Raw genomic sequence first — 10075 nt, forward strand, 5'->3', positions numbered from 1 at the left:
TCATATGTTTGCTGTCTTCAGTGTTTGTGGGGATTGAATCAAACAGTGATGTGTCTCAGAATGTTCTGGCAATATTCTCTCAACATTATGAAAAAACATGCTTCCAGTAATGGAATAGAATGTTCGTTTGAAGTTTTCTGTTACTTAATAACATTCTAAAACTCTTAGCACAAGGACATTATTGATACATTGTTTGTGGAACGTTGCTCTGAAACATTTTAGTTGGATGTTTAAATGTTACTAACTGTTCACAGAACATTCAAAAGTAACGTTTGCAAAATGATAAAATGGAACACTTCCTTAATGTTTCCTCTAAGTTTCAAAAAAGTTATTCAAACATTTCAAAACCGGACATTTTGAACGTTCTAAGAACATTCAGAAATAAAGTTTTAACACTTAAAGGGAACGTTAGCAAAAGAGACTGAAATATCGAGCACCGCAGGTTATTTGACAAGTTATTTTTGTTTGGTTATATTTATATAAAAGCAGAGCACACAAGACGAGGAGGACTGCGAGTTCTGACTGTGTTTGTCTCTTGCAGATTTACGATCAGGAGGGAACCTTACAGCACTTTATTGACGGGAACGAGCCCAGTAAGTCGAGCTGGATGAGGTACATCCGCTGCGCCAGACACTGTGGAGAGCAGAACATGATGGTGGTGCAGTACAGGTAGAGAAACTCAACTAACTTAACTAAACCAACCCACACCAGCACACAACACCAGACTAACCGTCAGATGTGAGAGAGATCTGACAAAACCAGGGGACGCGTCCTCATTACTCCTCATAATTATGGCATATAGATATACTGTAGTATAGTAAAACTCTAAAAATACAGTTATTGTTCTGGTAGGATTATAGTAATTAGCAGTATATACAGTAAAGGAAATTGTATATAAAAATCAGCAAGTGGTGTCTACACACTAAAAACATAACAGACCACAAAAGATGAATATAGATGAAAATTCAGGTATCCAGTAGCAACATTAAAACAGACAACAAAGCATGCATAAAAAAGTATAAACATAGAATACAAAATAAAAAACAAAAGAGTACATGTACAGAATAAACATAAGTGCATGAATGGAAATACTAGTGTTAGATGCTGGGTACAAGCATCAAATATGCAAATATACAGAGGTGTTTACGATGTGCAAATATGTAATACAATACACTAATATGTGACCCTGGAGCACAAAACCAGTCATAAGGGTCAATTTCTTTTTAGATTTATACATCATCTGAATAAATAATCTTTCCATTGATGTATGGTTTGTTAGGATCGGACAATATTTGTCTGAGATACAACTATTTGAAAATCTGGAATCTGAGGGTGCAAAAAAATCTAAATATTGAGAAAATCATCTTTAAAGTTGTCCAAATGAAGTTCTTAGCAATGCATATTACTAATCAAAAATTAAGTTTTGATATATTTACGGTAGGAGATTTACAAAATATCTTCATGGAACATGATCTTTACTTAATATCCTAATGATTTTTGGCATAAAAGAAGAATGTATAATTTTGACCCATACAATGTATTGTTGGCTATTGCTACAAATATACCCCAGCGACTTAACACTGCTTTTGTGCTCCAGGGTCACATGTACTGTATGCTTTATCGTTTAAAAAAAAAAAACTTTTTAAATAAAAAAAAAATACAAATAAAATATAGTTTTGATAGACCTTTGTGGTCTTTTCGGGTCTTTCCACCCTTGAGATATTCACCCAATATCCCACAGAACCGTTTCACCGTTTGTATAACTCCATTTGCGGTATTTCTCACAGCGAGTGTCAAAGCGGACGCCCAAATCCACTATAATTGTAAAAATAACACTGTTTGTGTGTCAGAATGTAGTTTTAAGAGTTTAGGCGAGAATGTACTTAGACTTCAAGGGACAGATTTACTAACAGCTTGCGCCAGCGCAAACTGTCTTTTGGCATTAAATTAATACTGTCAGGATTTACTAAAGACACGCAGTGACGAATTAGCGCTGAAAAGGCATGGACACAGTTATTTTTGCGCCTGACCTTATTCAATATGCATTTGTAGGAGTTCCCTTTCAGACGCAAAATTTATGGGAGGAGAGTATTAAAATGAATCACACAACATGATTTACTAACATTTGCGCTCATCAAATTAGTGATGTTTGCGCCATTATTTAACGCCCTCCAAAAAAGCATGTCTCAAACTATTTTGCGCCTGTGTCGTAAGTAGATCACCCGCACCTGATGAATTGTGTTGGTCGATATGTAAATGAGAAGTTGCGTCGGTGTTCTTTCATTTGTGTGTTGTCAGTAAATCACCACAGAAATTTCTACGCCCATCTGCGCTGTTTTGAAATTGTGCTCTCGTGCTAATTTGCCCTGTTTAGTAAATCTGGCCCCAAATATGCCGTTTGTTAATAAAGATAACATCTATTTGAAAATTAGCTTCGACGGTTTCATAGATGTGAGCTCCAGAGCGTCAGCGGCGTTCAGCGCTCATGAACCTGCGGAGAGAGCAGCCTTTTTACCGCTGGCTCTGATGTCTCTATAGTGGTTAAACATGAGATATATTTCGTTTTGGGTAATTCTAACATGCAGTCTTTGGTCTCATTAATCTATTATTTGTTCCAGAGCAAATAGTTTTGGCAAAATCTCACCATGTTTATGTAACTTCAATGCGGTGTATCAGAGCGCTGCCTTTGTACTTTTCTGACTGAATTGCCTAGCCACTTTTATAATGGCTGTTGTTTGTTAAAATTATTGTGCAACAAATATATAAATAATAGTAGTATTTAATAATAATATTTATTATTGGGAAACGTTCTGTGTGTTCGTGATGGTGATTTTAGTTACATTGTTCTGCCATTAGATGGCAACAAAAGACAAGTTTTTACAAGTCAGCATTAAAGACATTTATATTGAAAAGACTGAAATGCAAGGAAGTTATTTTTTCTTTCAACAACAGCTTGTAAGACGCAACCAACAAATGCACAGATCAGCCCTGTCATCAGAAATCACCCTTAACAGATGAAACGATAGTACGACAAAGATATCGCTTTCCTCAGCGGACATTCAGACTCATGTTTTATTGTGAATATGAGATTGAGCTGTATCAGATGCAGGCAATCACACTCGCTCAGTCAATCTCTCTCTCATAAAACTCAACTCTACAAAATACAGTGAGCTTTTAATACAGTAATAAAATAAGCTTTCAATGAAACAACTCAACATTCCTGAGATTTGAATCTGTGGCGGAATGAAGTAGTTCTACACAAAAGATGGCTTCTAAAGACACTCTTGTTGTTTCTGATATATATATATATATATATATATATATATATACATGAATGAAGGATTTGATATATTTTAGAATAGATTTACATATAGTAATTTGATTAAATACATTTTAAATGTACGTTTTGTTTTATAAACAGTTTATTTAATGTAATTTAACCTTTTTTGTTTTTAGTTTCATGAAGAATATGTCAAACTTGTTGAAAATGAATGATTTGATATATTTTATAATGGATTTACATATTTTATAGTCATTTTATTGAATACATTTTAAACATACACTGCTTTATAAATAGTCTTATTAATGTCATTTAAACTTTTTTTTATAATTATTATTGTTTTTAGCTTCACCAACATGTCACATGTTCTGGATGAGACTAAATCAAGGATGACGATAAATTCAAACATGACGATGAATGATTTAAAGTTTATAGTGGATTTACATATTTTATAGTCATTGTATAGTCAGATGTCATTTTGATTTCTAAGCATTGTGTTTGAATGTTTCAGGTCGTGTATCTTCTACCGGGCGTGTGCAGATATCCCTCGAGGAACGGAGCTCCTGGTTTGGTACAACGACAGCTACACGTCTTTCTTCGGCATCCCGCTGCAGTGCGTCGCACAAGACGAAAACTGTAAGAGAAACTCTTCTGCATCAATCTCATCTGAACCATTCACACACTTATTCCCACTACAGACACACTGATGCTTCTTTGAGGAATTATAAGTGTGCTTTCCATGATTTTGTCATCTGTTGCATCAGTGACATTCAGATTCAGATGTTTGTTGTCGCATTTAGTCGCTGCTACATGAACAAATCTCATCCAGAATTGCTTTCAGTTTCAGCTTCTTCTTTTTAAGAAGTTCACGCTGGTTCTGCTCAGTTTCGGTGGTTTTGGTAAACGTTTCACCTACATTACAGATGTAGATGTTCTCACAGGAGCTCTGGATAAGATAATGATTTCGATTTCTTAAATGTTCAACTAGTTAGTTTAAAAAATGTAACTACAACATGATTCAATTTTCTTAAAAACGTATAAAACCATCTGGTTCGGTAACACTTCGGTAATAGTGTATTATGAAGGTTTTCATAATGTATGTTCTAATACATTTGTTCATTTCATGCATAATTGTAACAAAAGTTAAAATGCATCATAATGTTTAAAGGTTTGCTTGTCTTGTGTTTTAATGCATTATACTTTCTAAAGGTGTAATAATGAATAGATCAGTATTATAATATATTATAGCTGAGGTTACAATAATTCATGAGATCATTATAAGGTGCATTACAAGGCATAATTAATGCATTAAAACTACTTTTATAATGCATTATACTGTATATAAAGGCTTTAAGTGAAGTGTTACTTAAAGTTCAATTCAACATGGTGTAAATGTAAAACAAATTCACTTGTTAAATATCTTTGCAGAAAAGATGCATGATATATGATGGCAAATATTGACTTAAACATATCCTATATGTTCAGAAATAATTTTTAAATTTAAAAAAAATATATTTTTTAGCCAAAACATTCAGTTTTAGAGGTCGACTTTAAGTTGAGCCAATTCAAGCTCTTCCTGACTGTCAGTGTAACAGCAGTAATAGATGATTATTAACAGTGAATGAAAACAGCAGCAGCTTTCAGTCTGTCAGCATCATCAAACATCAAATATCACACATACACTAGGAGTTTTGCACTGCTTTCTGCTTTTCCATTGCTTTTTTATGTAAACATGTGCTTGACGGACACGTTTGACCGTAGCATTACGTCGCGTTTCGCTCATGAAATGGCATCTAAAAGTCAAACGCCACATGCAAATTAGTAATGTGGCAAAATGGGATGTGCTTGACTTATTAACATTTATTAGATTTATTTGTGTTTTTAAAAGCATGAAAGAGAACTCGCTCCGACACAGAACAGTACACGGTCAAGTAAAGTGAAAGTTTAGCTTAAGGTGCGTGCCTAAACGGTCAAATAAACGCAAAACTGTGTCAAAATGCGGTGCTTATTGATAATTCACATAAACCATTGTTGGTTACGTCTTAAGTGAACATAAACAGTTGAGAATGAAAATACGTGTGTTACAGTAAATTGGATCCATGCAGCTCTTAAAGTGACAGCAGTCTAATATTCCTGCTGCTGTCTGTGTGCTTAATATCAACCAAACAACAAAACACAAAGAGAAATGCACTCACCGCTGTTGACTGAAGGATGTTTGTAGCTTTAATAAGAAACAAAGCGAGTTTAATTCTTACAGTGAAGACTATTTTACATTTGATTATTCAATTTCTGTTGCAGGTGGTTAGTGGAATACCGTACTTTAGACTTGCATAAAAACGCACTCATTTAATTTCTATCTTTTTTTATTGTATTTGTCCTTTGCGTTTTGTTTTTATTGCATTACTGACTGTTTAAGTATTTTTCTTAATTTTTTTTTTTTACACTTATATGAGTTACCTTGGTATTCTGCTGTGGTATTGAGAATTATGAAGTTTCGCTAATCTAAAATGTAGATGTCACAGCAAACTTATGTACAGAAAATATATATTTAATCTATATCGCTATCTTTAAATAAATAACTCATATAAAGTTTTGGTCATGTGGCCCACTCATAATCATGTTAAATAATCGTGATTACAGTACTGACCATATGCAATATGCCTTGCCGATAATATGGATAACTCACATGTGCTCAGCATGTGATAGTGATGAGATTACATTATAATATCATTAAGATACTTGTGTTTCTGAATAAATAATGCAGTATCAATGTCATAAAATCACGAGTCTGTTTTGATTTAAAGGTCAGAAGCTATTCCTTACATGAATAAAAATCACAAACATGACACTTGTAAATTAAATAATTTGATATATACAGATTTACTCAGTAATATGTAATACACTGCAAAAAATTATTTTCTTACTTAGTGTTTGTGTCTTGTGTTCTAGTATAAATATCTAAATAAACATGAATCAAGATGCATTTACTTGACAAGTAAAATTATTTAAGATATTACGTATTTTTTTTAATCTAAATTTAGTTAGTTTTTGCTTAAAACAAGCAAAAATATCTGCCAATGGGTTAAGAAAAATAATCTTAATTCAAAGGCTAAACAAGATGATTTTTCCTGCCCCACTGGCAGATATTTTTGCTTGTTTTAAGCAAAAACTAACACAATTTTTATACTTTTTTTTTACAGAAAACAAGACTTGTCATTTTACTTGTACAAAAAAAATTTATCTTGATTCAAGACCATTTAGATATTTATACTAGAAAACAAGACAAAAACACTAAGTAAGAGAATCATTTTTTGCAGTGTGTATTTTTTCATATGGAATATGAAAACAAACATAATGAGATCTAAAAGATTTTTCTAAACAAGATGATTTTTCCTGCCCCACTGGCAGATATTTTTGCTTGTTTTAAGCAAAAACTAACACAATTTTTATACTTTTTTTTACAGAAAACAAGACTTGTCATTTTACTTGTACAAAAAAAATTAATCTTGATTCAAGACCATTTAGATATTTATACTAGAAAACAAGACAAAAACACTAAGTAAGAGAATCATTTTTTGCAGTGTGTATTTTTTCAAATGGAATATGAAAACAAACATAATGAGCTCTAAAAGATTTTTAGACTTTTTACAGTTCTTTTGCTTTAGACCATCTATTAATGTTAAATCCACAAATAAAATGTTAAGGTTTCAACTGCATCTGTCTGAGAACAAAAATACACAGCAGAGATTGATTTTATTACGGCTATATTTTCAAGGCTTTCAATGTACTCCAATTAAAAAAATTACTTTAATAAAGTTGATTACAAATAAGTTTTTGCTCAAAATCAACCAAAATTAAAAATAATTTGTTTATAATTTCTGCACAGGAGAGATTTGGTGTTGTTTCAAAACAAAGGGAAATATATATCGGTATCGGCATCGGCTATCGGCCAAAATTATTTGAAAAATATCGGCATATCGGCAAAAATCTAATATCATGCATTCCTAATTTGAATTAATGGATAAATCAGAAGAATCGCCCAGCTTAGTGTTCATGTATGTTCTCCCAGCGAAGGCTGTTGCTGGAGGAGAGAGCGAGTCTGACAGTCCAGTGTTTACAGCAGACAGACTTTATGAGTTCAGTCTGCTTACTGTCGTGTTTAGACAGAGCTCTCTACAGTGTGTCATGTGATCTGAGAGATGTGCTGTTGAGAAATACTGTGAGAGAGGAGCTCTTCGCTGATCAGAAGCTGTTTTGACACTGTTTGTCTGTGGAGCTCAGGATTCATGTGTGAGTCTGAATATATGAACACTCAGATCTGCTCAGATGCACATGTAATTAGTGCAGTCAGCGGAGTCCTGAGATACCCTGGCCTGCGGAGCAGAGCTTTCATTTGTGTGTTTCTCCACGTTCAGTCTAATCTCAGGTCTGCGGCTGATGCTCAGCGGTGATCAGACGACTTCTGGAGATTCATGCTTCATGCTGCATCGAATGCGCTGGCGTTATTGAATCAGAGTGCTCTCACATGTCTCGTCTTACAGTCGGCTATTTCAGTGTTTATGTGCACAGCATGCTGTGTGATGATGAATGTGGAATGTGGTTCAGCCTTTCTGAACATAAAGTGTCTTTGAAAGCGTCTGAAGACGTCGGTTCCTCGTCCAAGATCTGACTCTATGGCTGATTCTCTAATGCTGTTTAGTCATTTTTAGAATAAATAAACTTATTACATTTAATACATTTATTTTTAAAGATATACAGTTCCCTTTCAGTCTGTCACATTCGACGTTAACGTCAGCAGTAGGGTTGGGTACCGAAACCCGGTACCAATATGGCACCGGTACCAAAAATACACAGCAGAGATTGATTTTATTACGGCTATATTTTCAAGGCTTTCAATGTACTCCAATTAAAAAAATTACTTTAATAAAGTTGATTACAAATAAGTTTTTGCTCAAAATCAACCAAAATTAAAAATAATTTGTTTATAATTTCTGCACAGGAGAGATTTGGTGTTGTTTCAAAACAAAGGGAAATATATATCGGTATCGGCATCGGCTATCGGCCAAAATTATTTGAAAAATATCGGCATATCGGCAAAAATCTAATATCATGCATTCCTAATTTGAATTAATGGATAAATCAGAAGAATCGCCCAGCTTAGTGTTCATGTATGTTCTCCCAGCGAAGGCTGTTGCTGGAGGAGAGAGCGAGTCTGACAGTCCAGTGTTTACAGCAGACAGACTTTATGAGTTCAGTCTGCTTACTGTCGTGTTTAGACAGAGCTCTCTACAGTGTGTCATGTGATCTGAGAGATGTGCTGTTGAGAAATACTGTGAGAGAGGAGCTCTTCGCTGATCAGAAGCTGTTTTGACACTGTTTGTCTGTGGAGCTCAGGATTCATGTGTGAGTCTGAATATATGAACACTCAGATCTGCTCAGATGCACATGTAATTAGTGCAGTCAGCGGAGTCCTGAGATACCCTGGCCTGCGGAGCAGAGCTTTCATTTGTGTGTTTCTCCACGTTCAGTCTAATCTCAGGTCTGCGGCTGATGCTCAGCGGTGATCAGACGACTTCTGGAGATTCATGCTTCATGCTGCATCGAATGCGCTGGCGTTATTGAATCAGAGTGCTCTCACATGTCTCGTCTTACAGTCGGCTATTTCAGTGTTTATGTGCACAGCATGCTGTGTGATGATGAATGTGGAATGTGGTTCAGCCTTTCTGAACATAAAGTGTCTTTGAAAGCGTCTGAAGACGTCGGTTCCTCGTCCAAGATCTGACTCTATGGCTGATTCTCTAATGCTGTTTAGTCATTTTTAGAATAAATAAACTTATTACATTTAATACATTTATTTTTAAAGATATACAGTTCCCTTTCAGTCTGTCACATTCGACGTTAACGTCAGCAGTAGGGTTGGGTACCGAAACCCGGTACCAATATGGCACCGGTACCTATGTAACCAGTATGTACTAGAGCCGAATCCGAACGCAGATTTCGGTGCCTCATTTCGGTGCCATGCCTGAGCGATCGATTGAAATATTTGTCAGAAGTGGAAGAAGCATCATCACTGGCACCGCACGTGAAAAATAATATCCCGACTGAGAAAATGCACGTGAACTCAAGTCGGAAAGCTCTAATAATACAGATCCAACAAATCTTTGTAGTAACGAGAGTGTCCATGTTGTTTTCACATTCCGACTTAAAGCACAACTCGGGAAATGAGAGCATCCGAGGAGGGGGTCAGCAATAGTAGCGTTTTCATAGGGATCCCATTTCGTCAGTCACTGCTGACGTAACGTCGAACGTGACTGACTTAAAGGGAACGTCTCAGTTACGTATGTAGGAGGGAACGGAGACGTTACGTCCCGTCGCCACAGTTGCTGTACCACCGCTGTACGGCTGAGGCACACCGTCTCGGCTCCTCAGCGAAAAACTGAATGTGCGACTGCATGCGCTCTCCCTATATACCCGCGCTGCGGGGCGGGGTGCGCGATGCAAAGCTCGCACGCCAACATTCATTGGCTCGTTTTGTTAACACTCGAAGGTGATTGGCCTCTCTGGCGAGATCCCAATTCGTCAGTCAATGCTGACGTAACGTCTGCGTTCCCTCCTTCAGGGTACGAGGGTTACATATGTAACCGAGATGTTATTTATTTGCCAATTTAAGAAATTGTTCAGATTGTGTCTGTGTGACCAGTTAAATTATACATGAGCGTTCAAAAGTTTGGGGTCAGTAAGATTTTTTATTTAAGAAATTAACACTTTTATTCTGTAAAAAAAAAACGAATTGAT

General features: G+C 35.5%; 1 protein-coding gene across 1 annotated transcript in view; it reads left to right on the forward strand.

The window, feature by feature from the left end:
• Positions 1-10075, forward strand: part of LOC107713557 (putative histone-lysine N-methyltransferase PRDM6) — a 48094-nt gene that overhangs the window by 26002 nt on the left and 12017 nt on the right. Inside the window, exon 5 of the mRNA XM_016519106.1 lies at positions 3792-3916. Coding sequence (XP_016374592.1) covers positions 3792-3916 — 125 coding nt within the window. The remainder of the gene's footprint in view (positions 1-3791; positions 3917-10075) is intronic.

The sequence above is a fragment of the Sinocyclocheilus rhinocerous genome, unplaced genomic scaffold (assembly GCF_001515625.1).
Source record: "Sinocyclocheilus rhinocerous isolate Xijiao unplaced genomic scaffold, SAMN03320098_v1.1 scaffold1049, whole genome shotgun sequence".
Lineage (NCBI taxonomy): Eukaryota > Metazoa > Chordata > Actinopteri > Cypriniformes > Cyprinidae > Sinocyclocheilus > Sinocyclocheilus rhinocerous.